At 51.7% G+C, this 22,690-nt stretch overlaps 9 protein-coding genes and 1 non-coding gene across 10 annotated transcripts; 6 read left to right on the top strand and 4 right to left on the bottom strand.

Moving 5' to 3' along the window:
- Window positions 1–488: 488 nt before the first annotated feature.
- PV05_03393 (uncharacterized protein) lies at window positions 489–3,623 on the top strand (the record flags this gene model as incomplete). Its single annotated transcript, XM_013464029.1, has 3 exons — window positions 489–1,098; window positions 1,487–3,301; window positions 3,440–3,623. Exons 2-3 carry the CDS (start codon window positions 1,638–1,640, stop codon window positions 3,621–3,623), a joined length of 1,848 nt encoding a protein of 615 aa, XP_013319483.1. The 5' UTR covers window positions 489–1,098; window positions 1,487–1,637.
- Window positions 3,624–4,760: 1,137 nt separating this feature from the next.
- PV05_03392 (uncharacterized protein) lies at window positions 4,761–6,675 on the bottom strand. The gene is made up of 2 exons (XM_013464028.1): window positions 6,221–6,675; window positions 4,761–6,167 (listed from the first exon to the last, which is right to left on the bottom strand). The coding sequence occupies exons 1-2, from the start codon at window positions 6,619–6,621 to the stop codon at window positions 5,519–5,521; spliced, it is 1,050 nt and encodes a 349-aa protein (XP_013319482.1). The 5' UTR covers window positions 6,622–6,675; the 3' UTR covers window positions 4,761–5,518.
- Window positions 6,676–6,796: 121 nt separating this feature from the next.
- Window positions 6,797–7,707, top strand: PV05_03391 (uncharacterized protein). The gene is made up of 7 exons (XM_013464027.1): window positions 6,797–6,918; window positions 6,972–7,051; window positions 7,105–7,121; window positions 7,175–7,186; window positions 7,236–7,333; window positions 7,387–7,403; window positions 7,459–7,707. Exons 1-7 carry the CDS (start codon window positions 6,882–6,884, stop codon window positions 7,531–7,533), a joined length of 336 nt encoding a protein of 111 aa, XP_013319481.1. The 5' UTR covers window positions 6,797–6,881; the 3' UTR covers window positions 7,534–7,707.
- A 140-nt stretch (window positions 7,708–7,847) lies between these two features.
- Window positions 7,848–8,694, bottom strand: PV05_03390 (uncharacterized protein; the record flags this gene model as incomplete). Its single annotated transcript, XM_013464026.1, has 2 exons — window positions 7,848–8,278; window positions 8,324–8,694. The coding sequence occupies 2 exons, from the start codon at window positions 8,692–8,694 to the stop codon at window positions 8,020–8,022; spliced, it is 630 nt and encodes a 209-aa protein (XP_013319480.1). The 3' UTR covers window positions 7,848–8,019.
- A 44-nt stretch (window positions 8,695–8,738) lies between these two features.
- Window positions 8,739–10,175, top strand: PV05_03389 (translation initiation factor SUI1). Its single transcript, XM_013464025.1, has 5 exons — window positions 8,739–9,034; window positions 9,244–9,318; window positions 9,375–9,467; window positions 9,520–9,650; window positions 9,696–10,175. Exons 1-5 carry the CDS (start codon window positions 9,004–9,006, stop codon window positions 9,708–9,710), a joined length of 345 nt encoding a protein of 114 aa, XP_013319479.1. The 5' UTR covers window positions 8,739–9,003; the 3' UTR covers window positions 9,711–10,175.
- Window positions 10,176–12,079: 1,904 nt separating this feature from the next.
- On the top strand, window positions 12,080–14,555 carry PV05_03388 (branchpoint-bridging protein). Its single transcript, XM_013464024.1, has 6 exons — window positions 12,080–12,321; window positions 12,370–12,583; window positions 12,639–12,856; window positions 13,032–13,364; window positions 13,410–13,615; window positions 13,667–14,555. The coding sequence occupies exons 1-6, from the start codon at window positions 12,162–12,164 to the stop codon at window positions 14,174–14,176; spliced, it is 1,641 nt and encodes a 546-aa protein (XP_013319478.1). The 5' UTR covers window positions 12,080–12,161; the 3' UTR covers window positions 14,177–14,555.
- Window positions 14,556–15,176: 621 nt separating this feature from the next.
- Window positions 15,177–15,249, top strand: PV05_03387. The gene has a single exon. It is a non-coding gene; the product is annotated as a tRNA-Thr (tRNA).
- A 586-nt stretch (window positions 15,250–15,835) lies between these two features.
- On the top strand, window positions 15,836–18,082 carry PV05_03386 (uncharacterized protein; the record flags this gene model as incomplete). The annotated part of the gene is made up of 2 exons (XM_013464023.1): window positions 15,836–16,309; window positions 16,360–18,082. 2 exons carry the CDS (start codon window positions 15,836–15,838, stop codon window positions 17,467–17,469), a joined length of 1,584 nt encoding a protein of 527 aa, XP_013319477.1. The 3' UTR covers window positions 17,470–18,082.
- On the bottom strand, window positions 17,577–19,532 carry PV05_03385 (uncharacterized protein). The gene is made up of 2 exons (XM_013464022.1): window positions 18,932–19,532; window positions 17,577–18,865 (listed from the first exon to the last, which is right to left on the bottom strand). The coding sequence occupies exons 1-2, from the start codon at window positions 19,231–19,233 to the stop codon at window positions 17,755–17,757; spliced, it is 1,413 nt and encodes a 470-aa protein (XP_013319476.1). The 5' UTR covers window positions 19,234–19,532; the 3' UTR covers window positions 17,577–17,754.
- A 2,484-nt stretch (window positions 19,533–22,016) lies between these two features.
- Window positions 22,017–22,479, bottom strand: PV05_03384 (uncharacterized protein; the record flags this gene model as incomplete). The annotated part of the gene is made up of 2 exons (XM_013464021.1): window positions 22,017–22,417; window positions 22,473–22,479. 2 exons carry the CDS (start codon window positions 22,477–22,479, stop codon window positions 22,017–22,019), a joined length of 408 nt encoding a protein of 135 aa, XP_013319475.1.
- Window positions 22,480–22,690: the final 211 nt, after the last annotated feature.

Below are 22,690 nucleotides of genomic sequence, written 5' to 3'. Positions count from 1 at the left end.
GAGGTCGAGGTGTCTGGTGTCTATGCCGGGTGCTATGCAGGGCAGCTATGCAGTGTCTGCCCCGCCATTTCTTTCCTTCCTCTGTTCTCTCTCTTTCTCTGGTCTCTTGAGTAACAAGTCTCTGAGTCTTCTCTCCTGGCTGGTTGTGGCGCTTTCCTTTTTTTTTATCATCCCGCTGCAACTAGCCCAGGTGCATCAATTGACTTGTCACTTCGGTCGCCTATCCTTACATGATCCCATCAATAACTACGGAGTAGCACTCTGGTACTGGCCTGTCATGGATATCCTCGTCCGACTCTCCCCTCTCTAGGCCTCCGGTCATGCCGTGCCCGACAGCTCCTAGCGCCCATTCGCCAATTATGGCAGTCGGCCTCCCTGACTCACTGGTTCACAGAGTCCTATTAGCTACGGCTAGGTCCCCTGGGGAACGGGAGGCTTTTTATTAGACCCATCATCGCCCTTGACTTGTCAAGTAATCCAGTCTAGACCTTGCAACGAGGAGAATAGTCTCCAGCCGTTGATTGAAACCCCCACCAACTTCACAATACAAGATGCATGCAAAAACGCCTGGCAGATGATACATATCACAGAACCGGGTAGGGAATAGACCTGCTGACCCTCTCATCGATTCAACTCCATCTCTGTGCCCAAGGCATCCCTGCACCAAAACCTGGCTCAGGCTGCTCTGGCCGACGACTTGGTGTTGTTGGCTTGAACTTGACACCCCCAGATTACCGTACAATCCTACCAAGCATTGTGGCAGTGCCGAGCTCAGCCTCCACGACTTCGGATCATCATCCTCAATCCTCATTAATTTCCTACGAGTAGCTGATGTGGCCTTGAGGCTCGTCCCCTCCACGTCTCGGTCCGGCTATACGACGTACACAGTAAAGCCGGGAAAACACAAACCGTTTTCAACTGCTCAAGCCTTCGAGTCTCATCATCTGCACGACCTTTCACCTCGACCGTTACTTCTTCTGGCTGGATGTCAGATCTCCTGGTCGGCTGACTTGGATGAGAGACCAAGAGTGCGGCCTTCTCAACCTGCCCAGCCTGCTCATTCCACCTCTCTGATTGCGTCCGACGGAACAACCATCGGTATGAATGCCTCAATTTCTTTCCATGCCGCCGTACCTCCATATTCACACTCGTCAACAAGTAGAACGGGTTGGTATTGGTTCCCATTTATTTATTAGCTTTCGGTGTCTGTGGGCGTCCTTGAGTGAGCGGGACCTCTGGAAACGGGCTGAAAGGGCCTGGAACATCAGAGACCACCGTCGTGTGGGCCGGTCCCTAGCTCTGTGCTTCACGTCCTTGCTTTTCATGAGGCTCATCCACCTATCGTGCATTTGACGCCATGGTCAATATGTCGATGGGCGTTGTTGAACGTCAGATACCCTTCGCAGGCGTGCTGAATGATTTTTGGACATAATTTCTTCGAGGTCGCCTCCTCTCAGACCACACGCTAACAGGCACATCCGTCCAGAATCGAAGCTCGTATACGCCATACACTCTCGACGGAATCCCAGATCATCAACGTCGGCTCGACTGGTAGCGGGAGAGTCGACCATCAGGGACTTCGCGTGGCTCGATTCATCTAATCAACATTCCCTGCCATGTAACAACCCCGCTCCTCCATGTCCAACGCTCAGGATCCGGATCAAGTTTTCGATTTAGACAGGGACTTTATTGCGCCCGGCAGGACTCCCCCGTTGAAGCCAATAAAGCCCAGCTTCAGAGTCACATGGAGCCCACCGCCCTTTGGACCTGACTATCCGTCAACTGATTCTTCGTCGGAGGACGAAATCAGAGAGATCCGCACTTCAGCGCGCCGCAAGATACGAAAGGGTCGAACCAACCCATCCCTGACCGACGGTGTGCTGATTCGTGCGCTAGATCCGAACCAGCCCGAGGCGGCCAAGCATGCAGAAAGATATGCACTAGCGTCAGCAAGTCAATCGGAGGCGGGAGGGGAGGAGGAGAATGGAGGTCTGTCCGAAGAGGCTCGGAGGATAATCGCCAATGCGACGATCCCGGACAAGAAGTCGGATGTACCAGAGCAACCCGATGCTTTGGTGGAGGCTACTTCAGATGTCGGCCAAGATACAGACGGGGACTTCCCGATGGTCGACTCTCCTGCTACGTTCGAGAATGCGGATCGGATCCCTTCTGAGGCAGTTCCTCGTGAGATGCGTATCTCCTGCGCACGGCAACAAACATATTGCTCAACACCCCGCAAACTAGATCTTCAACCACCAAGGAGGACCAATGCTACTGCTCATCCCCGACCTGCCCAACTGGCGAGCGAAGGTCTACGGCTGCAGCTTGGTAACAACCACTGGGATCCCGATGATTCTATTGTGACGTCGCCAATTCTGGGCAAGTATGCCATGACACCACGAGATCCAGATCCAGATATTGTCCTGCCCGCCATGCAAATGTCTCCCACCCGTTCCTCTGCAACATCCTCACCGCGGCAGGAGCAAAGGCTCCCGTCACTCAGAACCCATCTGCTGGAATTTGAAGCTTATTCCCCTGGCTTTGCAGGCATGTCGCCTATTTTGGGTGGCCCTTCCCCAGGACAATGGCCTCATCTTGGTCCATCTCCACCGTTCCATCAGTCAACTCACACCGGCATGTCACCTCCGGCTCTGCCTACCCACACCATTTGGCGAACGGCGACGCGAGATAGCTCCATATCGACATCTTCTGAATACACCCCAGGGAGTTCTGCAGCAGTCTCCACTCCAGCCTCTTCCATCATTGTGCAATCCCCGGCTACGTCAGCAAATCTACATCCAATGACACCACTACAGGAACAAGAACAGGAACAAGAGCAGGAACAGGAGCTAGAGCTAGCACGGGAGGAAGGGGAAATCACGTCAGATAGACGTTCGCCTGAACGTCCCAGGGGGCCACCTGAACGTGCTAAGGTGCCGCCTGAATGTCCGAAGGGGCAAGTCACCAAATTGCAAGTCAAAGATAGACGTTCGCCTGAACGTCCCAAGGCGCGGCCTGAACGTCCCAAGTTTCAAGTCGCCAAGGTCGAAGTCACAGTCAAACTTGACCTACAGCCGCCAAAAGATAAAGCCAAAGATCCGCCAGCCCCGAGTCGGCCAGTGCCAAGTGGTAACTATCCATGTACCTATGAAGGCTGCACTGCCATCCCTTTCCAAACACAGTATCTGCTCAACAGTCACATGAACGTCCACTCCGACACGAGAACGCACTTTTGCCCCATGGAAGGTTGTCCACGTGGTCCAGGGGGCCAAGGGTTCAAGAGAAAGAATGAAATGATCAGGTAAGACACAATCACAATCAAGCACCATGACACATCCAAAAATGCGAAAGGGTTTGGGCTCACCAAAATAATAAAACCGGCAGGCATGGTTTGGTTCACGAATCCCCCGGTTACACCTGTCCTTTTTGCGTGGACCAGACGCACAAATATCCCAGGCCGGATAACCTGCAACGGCACGTTCGAGCGCACCACACAGATCGAGACCGTGACGACCCTATATTGCGCCAGGTCCTCGGCCACCGGGAAGAGAGCGCAGGACGTGGCGGCCGAAGACGAATGCGCTCTTCCCTTGTATAGTAACTACTACCGACGAATCCCATGATCGAGAGACGTTTTGGCGTCTTTACCCAGCCTCAACCTCGAATGGCAGCCATGGGGACTTAGTATATCGATATCGCGGCCGAAAGCCCCAGCAAGTTTCAGACAGGTCCGATTGAGTTAGGGAAGTGGCTATTGGCCGAAATCCCATTCTTCTATTCTTGTACAGCAATCTTGGTGTGATTTGATTTTATCCCAAGGAAATCACACATGGGTCCACGACGATCCCAAGGGAACCATTTTCTTCTTCGGCGACGCGTTCCGGAACGTATACGACGAGAGTGGAGGCCGTCATGGCACATTCACTCGGTGCTCTTTTCTTGATCGAGAGTTCGATTATGCCGGAATTGAGTACACAGTGCACTGGGAGGTAGACCAAAAAGGCACCGACGTCCCATTGGGAGTATTGGACAAGCAGTCAGTCAGTCAGCGGAAGGGGGATATGCTTCGACTTTTACGACGTTACGATTAATGACGCCAGACATGCCCGTTACGTTTATGTCTCGAAATCCAGATCCGAATCTTGATGGCTATCCGTTGTTTATCCAAAGGGTGGTGAAGTGGGCGCAACACGGTATGGTGTCCATATCGCAGGGCGTTTTCATTTCATTTCGGTCCGAACACAGCAAGAGCTGGCCCAGACTGTCCTCCAGAGGAATTGTCTTCGATTCTACAACGCAGCAAGACAAGACATGGCAACAAGAGCGAGACAAAACAACAAAAATCGACGGACCGAAAAGCCGTACTTGCTCAATAGGATCTTGCGTGTCACCCAGCCAGTCACCCAGCCAGTCACCCAGCCAGTCACGATGCGGGCAGAAGACCAGCAGATCGGAGGGCAGAGGGCAGTATGACAGCCATTTGGCAACTGCAGAGCTGTTTGTACTGCCTAAACTCGGGGCGAGACATGGCCAGAAGCAAAGGCCGATGAAATAAATGAGCAGGCCTGACAGTGCAGGTATACCACAGTAAACCCCAGGGGAACCCCAGGAGAGGACGCTTCAGGAACCATTCGTCAAGGCAGGGTAATGTACCTAGCTAGTTTTCTCTCTCCCAGTCTTTTCTACCTTACCTTTTGTATCCGTACTTCGGAGAAATTCATGATTACCTTCATTAACAGACATACGGAGTAATGCGTATAGTAATTGTAAAATTCACATTGATAGACAGACTTGTTAACTACCCACTACCTTAGCCCTGATTCAGGTACTCCGGACGCAGGCTCCTCCTACCCGTTATTCTATACAACATGGTCACGGCCTGGTCCACATACCGTCCCATGGCTGCTGGATTATTTCGATCCAAAATATTCAGCCCCAATGAAGAAAGTCGACTGGTCTCAGTGTCGCCAATGGCCAGCAGGTCGCCGGTACGGGGAAGCGGTCAACAAGGTCCACAACGATGGAAGTCGTCTCCTCGTTGCTGGACGACAAGGCCAAGGCCAGCCAGTGACATATTGTCGCCGTACTTAGTCATGAATCTCAGTCTCAACTGCAGCTTGCGTGTCCAAGTCCACGCCGAACCACTTCCTCCCGAGGATGACGTCGACTTTGCGACCTCAGGTCGTCGCCTGGTGGTTGTCGGAACGCTTCTGGGGCCGAGAAATGCGACAGAGCTTCAGGCTGGTGAGGCCATGGTATTCCTCGAAGTAACCACTGCCTGTTTCGTACAACATTTGCTTGCGTTGTATCGAGGAGGACAGGAACAATGGCGATGGTCGGGGTATACCGTTGCAGAGGCTTAATATTCCAATCGAGCCTGCATTTCAATCATGGCTTGCTTGTAATGAGCTCTGAATGAGAATGTGAATGTTACTAGCAGGGTGGAAAATCTTTCCCCTTGAACTCTCGCATCGACAGCCTGCGCCCGCCCGGCCACCATCACCTCCCGTCAGAACGCCTAACCTGACATGCCGCCAAAGCCGCCAGTCACGGTGGATAATTGTTCTCTGAATCTGGCAGCCAGAGTATCTTGACCCTTTTGGCCCTCCATCATCTTGTCAATCTCCTCCATCGTGTTCGGATCGACTGTTCCCCAAAACTTCCAGTCGCCTTCTTTGCCATTGATCTCCAGCTTCTGGATCACCACGTATTCTGTCCTGTTGAAGATCTGGCCGTACTGCATGGAAGCAGTCTTGCACCACTGACATGAGCTGATGCGCACCGTACATTGTCGGAACGACGACTTCGGAAAGGGAAGAGGCGCCATTCTGTCGGTTAGGACTCTTGCGCTGGCGTTCGGGAGAAGAACAGAGATCGGCCACCGCTGCAGCCATTGTGGGTAGTCAATCCCCAAATATTTCATATGTTTCCATTGTTCGATCGCGCCCACTCTCTTGCGTCGTTGGATGCGTGACTTGGCTTTGGCAAGGACTCCGTCACAAGCGATTTTCTCGAGGGTGGCCGTGTCACCAGCCGCGAGCGCCCTGTTGAACTGTTGGTGCAGCCCCTTGGCAATCGTGGCCCTTTCAGATAATTCCAAGGGTTTGCGAATTTTCTTGTTCGTGACAGGGTCCTTGGGCGCATCCCAGTATAGCAGGTAGAATATGCTAAAGACGGTTAGTGTCTGTTCCGAAATGCCTCCAGTGGAGCTCTCTCATACCTGAACCATGACTGTACAGCTGTTTTGAGCTGGAACCACTTAAGTCGAAGTCGTCTGCTTGAAGTTGGAGGGAGCCAGCTAGGTAGGTTTGAGGAAGGGGCCATGACCAGAGAATTGGGCATTCTGCCCAAGTCGTCGGGCATTGACCTTTCTTTTCCCGCGGTCTGTTTGGCCATCTGAGTCTTGGACGAATGTACTTTTGGCATCACCGAATTGTAATTGACGTCTCGAAGTCCACCCATAGCTGCATCTCGGTGCCGTGTCGTCGTGAATTGGCGTGCTGTGAGGGAGAATATTTGGTGCTCGCAGAGGAAGTGTGCTCGAGGGTTTCTGTTGGAGAGTCTGAGAGGGAGGACCGCGCGGACAGCCCTCCTTGGGAGAAACCGAGCGGGCTGCGGCATAGTGGTCAACCTGGAAATGGAGAAAGAACTGCTCGACTCGTCGACTGAAAGAAAGATGTCGAGTGCAGAATGAAGCTTGCGCAGCGAGGCAGTAAGAAGGCGCCAAGACCGGAATTCAGCCGGTCCACCTGTCGACTTCGAGGTTGGGTGGTTGGGTATATTGTATCGAGCTTGGTGCTGCACATTTCCTGGTTTCTCTGTACTTTCTTCAGCATCGCTAGGGCAGAATCAATTCTACTTGAGCAAGATCAACAATAATCATGGCATCCAAGAAGGACATGCGCAGGACGGATCTCGGTATGTCAAAGAGCAACAACTGGAGCAGCAGTCAGCTAACGAAATGCTCCCAGTCATCCCGTACGTTGAGCCCAAGGAAGAGAAACCTGCAGACTTCAGTTCTACCCTCTCGAGTACCATGCCGATGGCCGCTGTAAGTAATGTGATGGTCCACTCACGAGCGCCGTCGCTAACATTTGCCTCCAGATGTTCACAAGAAACAGGTAAGCAGATAGCTTGTGGCTTTGAAACCCCCATTATTGACCATCATCGGCAGAATGCTTGGATGGTGAGTTGTGTTATCTATGTGGCACGAACACAATGGCTGAATGGAGGAGGTTCGCGCTGTTGTCATCCCTTCTCAACTGGCTTGGTGAAACGCCCGCCCAGAAATCGACCAATTCTACTCCAGGATACCTATCTTTTGGTATGGCAGGTATGTTTGAAAGTGCTCCGCAGAGGGCGAGAAGATTATCTAACGGACGATAGTGCTTGCTATCGCTGTGGTGAGCTATACTCATCTGTTTATGGCTGAAGGAGAAGACTGACGGAGGACCGCAGACATATATGCCTCTGTTCCTTCCACCACCGCCAAATGCCGCAAGAGGAGCACAACTACCGGCAACTTCAACATGAACAGATTTCACATGGAGCGATGCTTGGGGCAGGATTGATAAGCTGTACATCATAGTTGGAAGACCATTCTTTGAATTCTCTGGAGTGCTTCCTAATCGTGCGTTCCATGTTTGCACTTGCCGTAGTCCAGGCACATATTCCACCAGATGTCCAAGATGCAGTGTTCTATGGTTCCCTTTCGCTACGGTTGCCCTTGAGGTGAGACGGAGGGGAATCAGTGTGACGTGCTATGCTTGTAGTGAACGCGATATGCATATGGATCTGGACTGGGATAGACGGAATGACGAGTCACGAAGGGGGCGAGGGCATTGCCGTAAGAAATAAGCATGGACAGCGCCTGGACCGTCACATTCAATAGGAGACTAGCATGTATTGCAGCCGCCGCCCGTGGATTGTGAGGGCTTAGCAGCTAAAGGAATGTGAAAACTGCTCTGAGCTCACACTAATTGTACATGGTCGAATGATACTCCGTACAGCTTATAGAATTCATGCACCAGTTGGTCTAGGTCGAAGACCGATGGACTGTCTCAAACGTTTCTCTTTAGCTTCTCTTCCTCCATTTGTAGGTAAACCCAACTCCTGTAGGATAGTATCAAGCCCCTGATCCTCCATATTCGGAATATCACTAGATTTCATAGGAAACCATTCGATCAAGGTATTAGTCAATGGACTCATTAGTGGTGTAAGTCCATCGGAGGATCTCGTAAGATAAGAGTTTTGAACTCGAGCTGAGGCGTTATGATCACTATAAAGTTAGTACTTATTATTTAAGAATATAAGTAATACTTACTTTGCGACGACTCGAATAGCGAGCGTATCAATTTTGTTATCAAGCTGATCAAATCTTTGAGCGAATTGAGCGTTGACTTGAGCGAATTGAGCGTTGACTTGAGCGAATTGAGCGTTGACTTGAGTGAATTGAGCGTTGACTTGAGCGAATTGAGCGTTCATTTGAGCGTTGATTTGAGCGAATTGAGCGTTTATTTGAGCGTTGACTTGAGCGAATTGAGCGTTGACTTGAGCGGTAAGCTGTTGAATAGCATTGCCTTCAGCCAGCGCCGGTACGTTTGGAAGCTTTGTAAATTCCTCGGTGAAACCGTGGAGATGTTGTATCATAAGATCAGTATCTGGCTGTGGATCGATAATAATCGGGTCCGCCATGATGGTGATGGTGGTGAGAGTGTTGAGAGTGTTGAGAGTGTTGAGAGTGTTGAGAGTGGTGTTTTGTTTACTTTTGAAAGGGGAAGTCGCGAGCAGTTTTACCATTCCTTGGCATCTGAAACTGCGCTGGAAGGTTCCCCTCTCAATTCTCTCCCTGCGCCTTGTTTCTTCTCTTTCTTCCAACACAACAGCAATCCATCAAACTCTCCACTCAACCCTCGACGACTCAGTTTCGATACTTGAAATTCACTCATACCAACGACAGACAACTACCTCGAATCAATCCGGTTCCTTTCAACAGACGAGTTTATGTCAACTATCCAAAACCTCAAAACCTTTGGTAAGCGACCCCTCGTTCCGCGTGCTCTTGCCACACCACGTCACAGCGACAACGATCAGACGTCTGCGACCCTCGCATGCACAATGAATCCTCGTCTCAGTCAAGATCGGTTTATTCTCAGCAGGCCGACAATGTTTTCCAAGCCAATTTGGCGTTCCGCGCCGTATCCGCTTTATCTGCGAATTGTAACTAACAACCTTGGCCCACAGACCCCTTCGCGGAGGCCGACGACGACACTGGGGAAGCGAAGCAAACCCAGAATTACATCCACATCCGTATTCAACGTAAGAAGAATCCCCAATCACGAAAGAGATGGCATGATGCTGACAGAGTGACACAGAACGCAATGGTCGTAAGACATTGACAACTGTCCAAGGTCTCCCCAAGAAGTTTGACCAGAAGAAGATCCTCAAGGTCATCAAGAAGAAATTCGGTATGTCTTGCATGATCACGAGTAACTGTTGGCAGGCGCTAACACGGCATAGCTTGCAATGGCACGATTGTTGCGGATAGTGAGATGGGCGAGGTGATCCAGCTTCAGGGTGATCAACGTAAAGATGTTCAGGAGTTCTTGGTCGCCAAAGACGGCCTCGAACTCGATGCGAAGACGATCAAGGTACCACTCTGCGAAATCGATCTCGGACACGGCTGACTGTTCTAGGTCCACGGTTTCTAAACGCTTCAACCGACATCCTGTGCTATACTGCTCGGCCATCGAGGACAGATAGAAGTTGTCGCTTGACGAGACACTTTTCCTTGAACGATTGCTTCTTCCATCGAATGCCTTCCGGCCGTGCAGCGGCCAAAATACGATAGCATTTGCAGGATGGGATAGGTTGTATGCTTTCATGATACCCACAATAGTAGACACGAGTCTTGGAATGATGTGATGAGGTCACGTCCTTTGGGCAGTGGACAGGTTCGACGGTTAGGACAGGAGGTGCTGGAAGCACTGGTGGCTGGACAAACGAGACCGGGCTTTTCTCTCATTGATGCTACCAGCTCTGCACGATAGCTTCTTAATGAATATGTTAGTGCCGAAGACATACATTCCTGTGAGCACCTGGAAAGATCGAACACTTCGAGATTTCTGTACGGCCATAGCATCTTCATTCACACGGCGCGAAGGCTCTCGGTGCAGGCTATCCATGTGGCCGAATAGCTTCCGTTGTCACCGGGATGATGGCTCTTCTCGACTGCCTCGACCCTACGCCGACTTACAACTCGTAAACAAGTGAGTACAGTAAGTTAGCTCGTGACTAGCGGCTCTCTCCTGTCCCGCTATATCCACGACATGCCTATCGAGTTGACTGCCACGATGGGTGATGAAATCTCATAGATGTCGAATGGTGAGTACAGGGCGGCATCATCCTCGTCCCCAAACGGCATTGGCCTGTAATGCCAAGAAGCACGGGGAATCTTAACTGTTGCAAGTTTATGATCACGTTCGTCACTTCTTTTCATAGATTCCTCGGGATTCTACCTCACAATCGAAAGATCACTGCGTACACTGCTCGATAAGTTCTGCTGGCGTACTATTCTGATCCGGAGCAAGGCGATGCAGCCGCCATAGCTGCAACCAAAAGTTCCACTGGCGAACACCAACCCCATCCCCTCCTACAGTGATGCTTTGAACACTTCTACATCCCAATCTGCGGCCATCAACGCTCACAATGCTCACGCGTGTCCTAACGACGGCAGGAGAAGGAGTGTTGCCAGAAGCGCGAAGTATCCACGCGTAGCTGTGGTACTGGGAGTCCCGCCTCAATGGCACCTGCCACTACTGCTATGTCGCGCCTTATCGACCGTCTCTGCTGCGTGGTGGGCTTGTTATGCTTGCATTAGCATTTATCGTCTGGTCTATAATACGCATACATCAGTGAAGGACGACCTTCGGAACGGCAACAGTGATGGGTTGCTCGAAAGTCGGAGCTTGATGCGCGTGGCCATCGCGCAGATCGCTCTGAGTTTCCTTTGGGTGAGTCTGATATCTTCTCTGCAACGGACCCCTTGAAGATGATATATATGCTCTGACCCAAGTGTGCCGAAGCCCCAACAAGCTGATGCACGTTTTAGGCTGGTGCGGCTGCATATCTAGCCCATCTGTTCGCATCATCCTTGATGGCTCGGTAAGTTCTCCTCGCCTCCGAAACAAGTACTGGTCAGACTGGACCTGTGTCTGTCCATCGAGACACTGTCTCGGCTGATTCCTGTCTTTTGTCCACTCCATCGGCCCTCTGGTCGCTCCATTGCCGCTGTTAACGCCTCCGCAGATGGCTACTACACTATTCTCCATTCGCGGTCTTGGTCCGTCTCTGCAGCCTATCTATCCTGCTCTCCTTTGGCTGCATGCAGATATTTCGCCTGTCGGCAGCACTGGAGCCTGACCTTTTCAACCTGAGCCGGAACATGTTGGCCTGGATAACAATTTCAATCACCCTGATGCTTGTCTACTTTTTCACTCAGCAAGATATTGCAGTGGAAGACGATAGGGATGATCGCCGAAGGAGACAAGGTCTGCGATTGAAATGCCTGTATGTGATTTCAACCTGTAGTCTTTTCAGCCTGTTCGTCCTTGTATGTCTCGATCAAGTCAATACCATGTGCTGGCTGACGCACGAGTCGAAAGGTGTCACCGCCTCACTCTTTGCGCGCTTGGCCAGATCAGAACTATGACAGGTTTTGCTGTATCTGTAGCAGATAGTATCGGCCTCTGAAGTATGTTGCATCAAAGACTACGAGTACTCTGTCATGATGACCTGCTTCTACCTGCCCCGTGGACAACAGGCCTTGCAGTGGAATATGCGAAACTGGCGCACGTCATGCCTTCCACTGTACCGCACAGGCTGTGACTGGTAGGACAATAGACAGTCCTATAGCTGAAGTTAAGACAGGGCCGTGAACAAGTGACAGGCATACCTTAAGGATCCGACCCTCGAGCGGCGAATTTCCATGATGGTCACGTGGTAGGCTTGGCACTGGTGCGGAAAGTCGCCCCTTTGAAAGCCGAAGCCAGGCTGCGCTTTCGTCCTGCGCTGAATTTGCCCTCGAACTGAGGTCTTCAAGTTGATCCATCGCGCCCACTTTGCGCGTTATCTTCTGACCTAGCCACACATCATCCTTCAACATGGCGTGGCGCAATCAAGGCATTACAGGATCGAATAACATTCCCCTCGGCAACCGTCGTCGATTCGGAGGCGAAGGCAATGGTGACTCGCAAAATGGCAGCTTCGCAGACTCTCCAGCATATGGAGATTCGGGCAAGCGTGGGCGAAGTCCTACCAGAGGTACGTGGTTCTCCTCCCCGTCATATCGCGATACTGACAAAGTCCTAGCTGAGCCTGCCGCCGACGGTGTGAAGAGGCGCAGAAAGCGAAACCGATGGGGTGAAGCTGGCGAGAACAAAGCCGCGGGCCTCATGGGTCTTCCTACGATGATCCAGGCAAACATGACAGCAGAACAGCTTGATGCGTACACCCTTCATCTACGAATCGAAGAGATCAGTCAAAAGTTGCGCATCAACGATGTTGTTCCCGCGGAGGCCGACAGGTACGTCCCAGACTCCGTCTGACAATGTGTCCGCACATACTTACAAGCTCTGCAGATCCCCATCGCCACCTCCGCAATACGACAACTTCGGTCGCCGCGTCAACACTCGAGAGTTTCGATACCGCAAACGTCTGGAAGATGAAAGACACAAGCTCATTGAGAAGGCCATGAAGACCATCCCCAACTATCACCCACCATCTGACTACAGACGCCCAACCAAGACCCAAGAGAAGGTCTACGTGCCTGTGAATGATTATCCCGAGATTAACTTTAGTATGCTAACTAACCCTCTAACTCTGTTCCTAACCCTCTTGTTCTGCTTTGCTCGTTCTGCGTGCTATCGCCGGTCTTTGAGGCTGTGCGGATAGGCGTGGCTCCCTGCACTAACAAGAATTCTTCCCAAAACGTCTATATTTTGAGTGCCTGATACTAACACTTAGCTCCAAAGTTGGGTTACTGATTGGACCTCGTGGCAATACCTTGAAGAAGATGGAAACCGAATCAGGAGCGAAGATTGCCATTCGAGGCAAAGGCTCCGTCAAGGAAGGCAAAGGACGATCTGACGCAGCACATACCAGCAACCAGGAAGAAGACCTACACTGTCTCATCATGGCCGACACGGAAGAAAAAATCATCAAGGCCAAGGCGTTGATCCACAACGTTATCGAGACCGCCGCCTCAATTCCAGAAGGCCAGAACGAGCTGAAGCGCAATCAGCTTCGAGAGCTGGCAGCCCTTAACGGAACTCTACGCGACGATGAGAACCAAGCTTGTCAAAACTGTAAGTTTGCCCATGATGAAAATCAACACCGACTGACATGCACAGGTGGTCAAATCGGACATCGCAAATACGATTGCCCCGAGCAGCGCAACTTCACTGCCAACATCATCTGCCGAGTCTGTGGCAACGCCGGCCACATGGCCAGAGATTGCCCTGACAGACAGCGTGGCACCGACATGCGCAACAATATCCCTGGGGGATTTCAACAACGTCGCTTGGGTCCGTCCGATGCTGTCGACCAAGAAATGGAGGTATGTGCCGATTCTCTCTGGGGTTCCATGACATCTACTAACGTCCTCCAGAACCTCATGCAAGAACTATCGGGAAATCCTTCTGGACCACCTGCGGGTCGCATCGAGGCCGCGCCTGGCGGTTACGACCAGCAAGATTCGTATGGTGGTGGTGGCGGCGGCGACTCACGACCATGGGCGAGACAGCCCACAGGGGCGCCTGCACCATGGCAGCGAGAACGCCCGGACCGCGACGCCGGATCTTCACTTCCACCATGGCAGCAAAGTCGTCAAGCAGATTATGGGTCTGCTCCAGCCCATCAAGCTGCACCTTGGCAACAACAAGCTCCTCCAGGCGGACAAAGCTATGGTTACAGTGGTTATCCTGGCTATGATCCCCAGACTGCTTATGGTGTCCCGCCTCCTCCCGCTGCGCCTCCCGGTATAAGCTCTTTCTTACAGCAGTACGGCCAGGCTCCTCCTCCTCCACCGGATGGAGCCGCTCCACCGCCACCGCCCGATGCGCAGCCACCTCCGCCGAGCAATGACTACATCCCCCCTCCACCGCCGCCCCGAGGATAGTTTACTATGAGGTCGGACTCAAGTCGAATATGATGCTTGGGTAACGACTACCGGACAGAAGGACTTTGATTCCAGCAATAGGAAACAATTTGCAGGAGGGCTCTCGGGGGATCTTGCTTTCAATCTCTTTGGCTGGACTAGGCGATTTCTTCAGTTGGTTTTGTGGGCACGGAAAATTGTTTGAATACTAACAACATCTTAAAACGTCAAACTGCACGACGCTTATGCTTGATCATTGTTGTGTACTTACCGCAGGTAAGTCGGCCTCCTGCGGTCGCAGCTGACTTCCAACACCCAAAGTACCTGGATTTCTTTGGCAAGGCATAGCTTCGAGCAACAACGAAATTCATTGCATTAATATATTTCTATCAAGATTCTACCTCCGTTCCTGAAGAGTCCCGAGCTTTGCGGACCCAGAACTTCATAACCAGCCACCTTCGGGAGTCCCAGATCTTCCCGCTATGCCACTCTATCCTTTGGTTCCCTACTCGTTGTTGGCAGTCGTAACGACTTTCAAAGGGAGTGTATTGGCGCAAGACGTCCGTGTTGGCTTATTTGTGCTGCTGACCACCAGACGTAGATAGGTCTTGCAACAGTTCTGCGGATTTAGTTCCTCGTATACCGTACGTGCATACATGGTTTCTTGCTCAGTCCGTCCTGGAGGCCTTTCTACGTTCGGGCTCAAACCGCGGCATTTCGGTAGCTATTCCAATTTTTGATCACATGAAATATTGTGTCACAGTGAGGTAGTCTGCAGAACGTCGCCGAAAAGTACCAGCTGCTCGCCAGGTCGTTACGCATCGTTGTTGCGGAGGCCATTGACTGAAAAAAGTCGCAGATTCGATTGGCCCAGACAATGTTAAGCACTCTAATTGGCCTGTCGACCTCGACTTCTATGCGGCCCACACTTCAAACAATCTTGCTGTTATATTTTATTGGACCGTAAAGTTTCTCAACAAATCCCAGGAACTTGTTCCAACAACTGGATTTGCTTAGCGCGGCTTCTATGGCTCAGTTGGTAGAGCGCGGCACTAGTAATGCCGAGGTCCACGGTTCAAATCCGTGTGGAAGCATTTTCTTTTTGAATTTGTGTTGAGTTGTCTGCAGGCATTGACTCGAGACTTTGGCCCTATTTTTTTGGCGACACGATGGTTACTGAGTCGATGATGGTGGCCATGGCTAACAAGTTGCACGCAGAGTTGCACAGTCAAAGGTCAGTAGTTGCACCTCGATACTGCTACCGGCGACGCAGTTATCAGTTTCACGCCTGACAAACTTTGGAATTAGCAGCAAGACACCATGTTCCCGACATCGCCTGCACTTTGAGAAAGTTTTGCACTTGAGTGATGATCAACTGCTCTACCATCCACCACCGACAGTCAAACGAGCCGGAGATCCGGGGTTCGACAATAATGGGGTCCTTCCAACTTTCAGCCGCCCTGCCCGTGCCGGCCCTAACTTGAGGTGCGGAGGGACATGCCATACTAGGCTCGCAAGCTTATGTAGGCTTGAGCCTAAGTTAGTGAGTCCGCGCCATCATAGGCTGAGCTCTGGGGTTAGAGCACCCTTGAAAGCAGCCCGCAACCAGCCTCGTCCCCTCACAACGTTCTTTGACATTCTGTCCTGCACACCGTCCTCAGAATTCGATCCAAACACATGATGGCCTATCTTGATCCGATAGAGACCACCCTGCCGCTTCTAAGAGGGAAGATATCTCTCCAAGATGCATTAACAGAGGATGACGACATCATCCTACGATTATCCTACCCTGCCAAACGCCTCGACTTTTGGCTTCATCTCTACCGCAGTCGTCCTCAGATCGTTCAAATTGTTTCTCGGCACCTTAATATTCCACCCTCCGACTTCAGACTAGAAGAGGTAAAAGAGTGGATTCATGGCAGTTTCAACGCTTGTATTCCCATCACTATTCTCGAAAGCACTCGGCATCCAAGGTTACCTCCACGAGCCATCATCCGCTTTCCGCTACCATACCGGATTGGCGAGACATTCAACCCCGGAAATGTTGACGAGAAGCTGCGCTGTGAAGCTGCTACCTACGTCTGGCTGCAGAGAAACTGTCCTTCTATTCCAGTGCCTCGCCTCCTGGGCTTTGGCTTCCCGGGAATGCAATCGGTAGATCACATGTCCTTTTGATGACTATTGACTGACTGGGAATTTTACAGTTTACGGCGCTGGCCAGTGAATCGTTCTACCATCGAATGCTATGGCACCTTCGTCGCGTTACATCGTGGGTGTCTGGATCTGCTCTTGCCCCGTACTTCTCGCACCGTCGCCAACATCTCCAGGATCTTGGATACCTAATAGTTGAGTATGTGGATCAGGGCAAGATGCTTTCCGAGTCTTGGGATCAATATCGTCATGACAACAATCAAAGGACGAACCTCTTCCGGGACCTATCTCGAATGATGCTGTGTCTTGCAAAGGTTCCATTACCTCGTATTGGCTCATGGACAATAGATGATCGAGGTCTCCTCGCACTGAGAAATCGTCCACTTACATGCCTCCTCCACGAGTTGGAAAATGCACAGATTCCGACAAACATGCCCCGTAATCTAACCTATACGTCGACGGAACCATATTTGTTGGACCTCATCGCTTGCCATGACGTGCGCCTTCGGTGTCAACCCAATTCAATTCATGACAAGAGCGATGGTGAGGCACAGTTGGCAGGCCTGACCGCCATGCGGGCTCTCCTTACCAAATTTACGGATCGACGTCTCCGTGAAGGACCTTTTGTCCTATCACTCACCGACTTGCACCAGAGCAATATCTTTGTGGACGGCGACTGGCACATCACACGAGTGATCGACCTCGAGTGGGCATGTGCTCGCCCCATCGAAATGCTCAGCCCTCCCTCCTGGCTGTCCAATCGCAGCCTTGAAGAACTTGGTTTCCACCTAGAGGAATATGCCAGGTTACATGAGGAGTTTCTGGATGTGTTCAACGACGAAGAGCTGACGTGTTCCAAGTCCGACTCATGTTCTCGACTTATTGAAAACTGCTGGAAGACAGGGGCTTTCTGGTATCTCCAGGCGTTAGACAATCCCAGCGCGCTACTCGCTGTGTTCATTGATCATATTCAGCCGTTGTTCGCAAAGCTCTCCACCGCCGCAGTGAAGGAATTCAATCGTGTGCTCACGCCCTACTGGGATCGAGATACTTCACAATTCATTTCTTCGAAGGTCGTGGAACAGGATCAGTACTCCGATCGCGTTCGAGAGATCTTTGCAACTGCTGCTCTATGCGACAAGCACGATGAGGACGACCAGTGACAACATTTGCAGCAAGCGGTTGTCACAACTTCAGCCGGCACAAGCTTTGGAGACATGAGTGTGTCCTACTGTTGGCTTAGCAAAGCGATGATACCACCACGATGCCATTGTGACGACATATGTTCGATAGTATTGGTGCAGCAAACTCTACGACCACGCTGCTGGAGGTTTGCTTGAATCGAAGCGATGCATCTACTGGAATTCCAAACGGCAACAAGCGACTACAGCCAAGGATCGTTCCCCTATGGTCCAGGCAGACACTCAGGGCAAGCAACAAGCTCTGGCCTAAATTCTTGGCCACTCCGCATCCCTTCTCCTCGCTCTTCGCCAATCACTGTACGCGGCACCATGGAGGTCATCTATGCTCAGGACGTCTGCGCCTTCCCTGACCAAGATGTGCCAAAGGTGGTTGCGTAGCCCTACTGGCCAGGAGGGCACACCCCAGTAACGCACTTTGAGTCCATGCTTGTGTGCACCTCTTACCTGGCCCCTGATCCGCTGAAGTTGCGCTTGAGTCAGTCGTGACCCCCAAACGCGCCCGACCGATGCCGTAAAGCTGGCCGATGCATAGAAGCTGTTGGAGCGATCGTATGCATTGTCGACTGGCTTGACGCGGGTTGATATAGGTTGGCGAGGAGCGTGCTGGGGCTCCCCTGATCTCCGCGACGGGTCTTGAGCAATGTTTGGGTTGGGCCACATTTCGGATTGATCAGCTAGATCTTCGAGTGGTGCATCATAGAAGATGTCACGGTATGTTTCATTTGCTGTCAGATGATCGAATGGAGCATGACCTGAAACGACGATGGTGATAGGTCCTTCCACGACGCCGGTGCCGTTGAAATAGGTGAGATAGTTCTTTTCTCGTAGCGGCGCAAGTTGGGACTGGAGACGCCACCAGGTGGCCGGGCCGGTAGACTTGAAATCGAGAAGGAGAACAAGCGACATGGTCGGATCACTGTCGAATACTCCGTTGACCGGCAATATCTCGCCAGGATCGATGGGGTAGTCCTCGTCGGGCCGAAGCTTGGGATGAACGTTCTGTGCTTCCAAAAGCGAGATGAGAGGGTCAAGATACAGATTTCGGAGAGTTCGTCCATCGGTCAGAGACATTCTTCGGTGTCCTACATATAACTCGTCGTCCACCAGCCAGATGTCGGCTTCGACGCTGCGACAGCCGACTGCGACAGCCGAGTAGAATGGCACTTGTCGCCAATAGTCATTGTGAGAGTGACATTGTATGGGGGTGGTGTCGGCCGTAGCATCGGTCGGCCAGTGTACGAGATTCTCGGTGGGATCGCCCATTTGGCCCCAGTGAAGAAGGCTCCATCTCAGGCTGCCCGGTGGATATGGGGACGACAAAGCATCGGCGGCATTTTCACAGACGGACAGAATCCCACTGCGAATGAAGAGTCAGCGGAAGCACTGGGCCCCTAAAGATGAGAGAGTGGCCGCGCAGACAGACATGGTACATAAGCATACTATGAGGGCGTAAAAGATGAGCTTCACGATTGAGCGTCTTCGCAGTCCCCACGTATTGTTGTAAGATCCCGTTCCGAGGAAAGTTCTCTCGCAGGCGATGCGCAGGTTCATCATGAAATGGTAAGAGGAAGGAAAAGCAGTGTCTTTCTGTGTCATGCCGCGAATACTCGCGAACGGTCGGTGGCTTTCATCCGAGATGTCGAGGTCGAGGTCTTCTAGGTCGAAAGGTTCCATACCGTTGCCGTCGTCATCCGGACTGGACTCGAAATGGCCTTTGCGTGCCATTGAACTCGCTTGTCCTGGCAAAAGTGAAGCAGGATCACCAGGGAGGATTGGCTCATTTGACTGATGCCATGTTCAAAAGACTCTTACAGTGATAGTGGTGGGATACCATCTCATGCTCCCCCCATAAAATTGATTTGCCATCTCCGCAGGCGACGCGTCGCCACCAGAACAATTCCCAATCATGGCGCCTGGGTGACACCCTCACTCCCTCTTGAGATAGAGGGCTGCGTCACCATTGTTGGCTCCTGCCGAGCATAGTTAGTGAGCCTTTGGCCTACACAGGACTGTAGCTTCGTACAATGTCCAAGGTGAAAATTCGAGGACAGTTAAACCATGTCCAGGGCGGATGAAAGACAGGTAAATTTGGCTGGCACGTGACACTGAGGTTGCGCCGCATATGAAAGCTGCCCTGCTCGCCTGCTATCCGCCTGAAAAAACCATAGCATTCGGCATCAACACAGAGACACTGTCCTCGAGACAACATCGCTCCTCCTCACTTGGGTGTAAAATTGAGCACTCCTCATCCAGCATCTATGGTGGCCACCCATAGCGACAACGAGATTCGCTGTTTGAGCATCTTGCATCCTATGTTTGTACCGCCTCATGGTGCAGTTGCACTCACAATGTTGTCAAGAAATCTTCCACGAGCGACCGTCCCCTTCAAGAACCATACATGATATATCCGATCGTCGCCCTCGTAGCAGATATTCTCAGGAGTTTTGCGACCGGCCCAGCGCCCTGCTTTGCAAGGGTCATTCTGAGCACAATCTATCACGCCTGCGAAGGTACAAACTATCAAAGGCAAAGAGCTCGGACAATGCAAATGGTGCAAAGGTTGCTGTCCAGGATAGCACGTAGTTTGGGCGCACATCCCGAACGCGTTTATATCTGGCACACGTCCTTGCTTGTTCCTCGAGGTCATTCAAGGTGGACCAAGGGTGGAATCCTTGGGCTATGATGAGGCTTCAAAGATCAATGCACTGCTTTTCCCGAGTGACACCATGCTACAAGATTGTCCGGCGCCCAACTCATGCATCCTCAAGAAACCGAGCACCGAGCACCGAGCATCTCGAATCTTCATCCTTGCAATGCTCTGCCCGGGTTGTGATGGTTCGGATTCGCTTTGATGACAGCTGTGTGTCTGTCAAGGTAAGTCGCTCAGTGGTCGACATGCTACTGTAGTATAAGGGGGTGAGTCGTCTATGATCCTGACCGGAGCGCAAAGAACAACGATACCGAGCATGTTCTGTGTGGACTTCGAGCTCCGTTGCCATCATATCAAAAGCTCAATCTCTCTCAAAGGACCTCCAGAATCTGCCATTCCGAATGCCTTCACAGTCCCTCAATTACAGAACCTTTTGGGTGTCGTCGTTCACGGAGCACGTTGCAACTCAGCCACAACCTGGTACAGTTCACGTAGGTCAAATTCTCACGGACATTTCGATTACGGCTGATGGATGGTGACCATCCTACCATCGTCGATCAATTCAAGCAAAGAGAACCACGACTGTGTTGGAAATGGCCACCCGAATGGAACTTTTCGTCAGTTAACCTTCGGGTCAGTGCGGATCGAGTGGTCCTGATGATGGTTCATCGCAATCCTGAAACATCACAATTCACCACTCGCGATAAACTTGCCGACGAGCAGAATTCACCATTGGCCCTAGGAGAAGACGAAACCCGAGTACCTCCAAACAAGCCAAAGAAGGCACGAGGCCATCTCGACGGCCTCCAACAGCTTTCATAGTCACCTCGTATTACGGGGTACAATTCGTCCACTTGAATCCCGCTCGGGATCATCAAATCTTGAACGAAATGAAGACTACCCCCTCTCAATGTCTGACCCAACAACAATAGTGTCGATTTTTCTCCACCACATTCTCTGTGGTGTCGGCTCTAGCTATTGCAGCACATGCTCATGCCCACGCTTCCGAGCTCTTCTTTTCCGGCACGCGTTGATAGATCACAGCATGTGCAAGCCCCGAAGCCTGCGATCTCAACTGACCTCTCTGAGTCTGCACACCGATTGGAACACTGTGACATCACGAAACCACAGCAGAGGAGGCCTCTGCCTGTGACAACAGGAGGTACCACGCTGGTGAACATCAATGGTTCGCCAGGTTGAAGCTCCAATAGCGGTGTGCGTCGTGGACTCCACGCCTACCACCATTCCGTGCAGCCTCACTCGACTTGGCACCTGCCCCTGACCATGATGGGTTGGTGCAATGTAACAGGACCTCCCAGCAATAAGAGTCCGGTAATGATACCAAATGAAACTATGACTATAGTTGTCAAGGCAGAGAACAATCTGGTCCGCAGATGGACTGGAGGCATGAGATGCAGTACAGCTGTTGTTGGATTGACATAACCATAGGCTGTTGTAGGCACCACTCAAGCTGCAGCAAAAGTGATTCCGAATGTAGGAAATGCCACTGCTTCCACAAGAACTGACTGCCGCAACCATCTTGGGCGTACTTTTCGTCCCCAGGTCCGAACTTTGGTGCTTCACGCATGTCTCGTGCTGCATTGAGGCGCATCATGGTGACTGCATCCAAGTCAGGCGTGTTGTCTAAGCCGCATCCTGCGCAGATCCCAGAGCCTGACGGCCAATCGACGAGATTAGCTAGGGGATCGCTCAACGCCACTCGTATCGCCCCTTTCCGAGTTTCCTGAGAAAGTTCGGAACGGTGGTGCTCCATACGATCAAGTGTATGGCAGTACTCAAGAGGTGCCCGACTTCTTCGGAATGCACCAGAACATGTAAGGCGCCTTCTTATTCACGCTTATTGGGCCGTCTTTGTCTTACAGCGGAGAAGAAGACGGTCATTGACCGCCACGACGGGCTTGGTAAACCATCTATGCCTCAACAACTCCCGGCTCAAGTCTCCCTTGACATTTCCTTGATTGTCACGGACAACAAGCTCCTCTTCACGCATGATCCTTCTGATAGCACCCTCGGGCATCTGGCCTGTCTCTAGAGTGCCAGTGCGTTGCTTCATCTTCTCGGAGATCACAGACACTCGCCTTCCTGGCACGGGGAGCATTCTCCCCGACGCTGCGCCGTCGATAGCCTTGCGTTCGCCAATCTTTTGTCTTGCTGGATCCGTTTCTGTGCTCTTTTGGGCGTGGTCTTGTTTTTCTGGGTAGGCGCCCTGACGCTTCCCGTCACCAGAGCGGCCGTCATCTGGCGACCCGACCCGTCAGCCTCGGATGAAAAGGATTGGAAGAAAAAGGCTTACTGAGCATTGTTGTCTTGAAAGCGGGCTGCTAAGTCTTGACTTTTCTGCAGTTACTAGTATTCCGGGCGTAGAGCAACCTTCTTGTCAATGTATGAAGGTTAGAGGGTGCAACTTATCTTGAGCCATCACAATGTTTGGTCACCTCCTGAGTTGTCCCTGTGTTTTATGCGGCCAGTCAGTTGTCAATTCACAGCCAGGTGTGAAACGTATCACAATCA

This window comes from Exophiala xenobiotica (assembly GCF_000835505.1).
Source record: "Exophiala xenobiotica strain CBS 118157 unplaced genomic scaffold supercont1.2, whole genome shotgun sequence".
Classification (NCBI taxonomy): Eukaryota; Fungi; Ascomycota; class Eurotiomycetes; order Chaetothyriales; family Herpotrichiellaceae; genus Exophiala; species Exophiala xenobiotica.
This window is presented reverse-complemented; position numbering and strand designations above follow the sequence as displayed.

Bases quoted from the DNA above. Each gene is read 5' to 3' on its own strand.
- PV05_03392 (XM_013464028.1), bottom strand. From the start codon at position 6,621: ATGCCGCAGCCCGCTCGGTTTCTCCCAAGGAGGGCTGTCCGCGCGGTC. The intron at 6,168-6,220 runs GTATGAGAGAGC...AACCGTCTTTAG, and splicing joins GCTGTACAGTCATGGTTCAG to CATATTCTACCTGCTATACT.
- PV05_03391 (XM_013464027.1), top strand. From the start codon at position 6,882: ATGGCATCCAAGAAGGACATGCGCAGGACGGATCTCG. The intron at 6,919-6,971 runs GTATGTCAAAGA...AAATGCTCCCAG, and splicing joins CATGCGCAGGACGGATCTCG to TCATCCCGTACGTTGAGCCC.
- PV05_03389 (XM_013464025.1), top strand. From the start codon at position 9,004: ATGTCAACTATCCAAAACCTCAAAACCTTTG. The intron at 9,319-9,374 runs GTAAGAAGAATC...AGAGTGACACAG, and splicing joins CATCCACATCCGTATTCAAC to AACGCAATGGTCGTAAGACA. The intron at 9,468-9,519 runs GTATGTCTTGCA...AACACGGCATAG, and splicing joins GGTCATCAAGAAGAAATTCG to CTTGCAATGGCACGATTGTT.
- PV05_03388 (XM_013464024.1), top strand. From the start codon at position 12,162: ATGGCGTGGCGCAATCAAGGCATTACAGGATCGAATAACATTCCCCTC. The intron at 12,322-12,369 runs GTACGTGGTTCT...ACAAAGTCCTAG, and splicing joins TGGGCGAAGTCCTACCAGAG to CTGAGCCTGCCGCCGACGGT. The intron at 13,616-13,666 runs GTATGTGCCGAT...AACGTCCTCCAG, and splicing joins CTGTCGACCAAGAAATGGAG to AACCTCATGCAAGAACTATC.
- PV05_03385 (XM_013464022.1), bottom strand. From the start codon at position 19,233: ATGGCACGCAAAGGCCATTTCGAGTCCAGTCCGGATGACGACGGCAAC. The intron at 18,866-18,931 runs GTCTGTCTGCGC...CTTCATTCGCAG, and splicing joins ATAGTATGCTTATGTACCAT to TGGGATTCTGTCCGTCTGTG.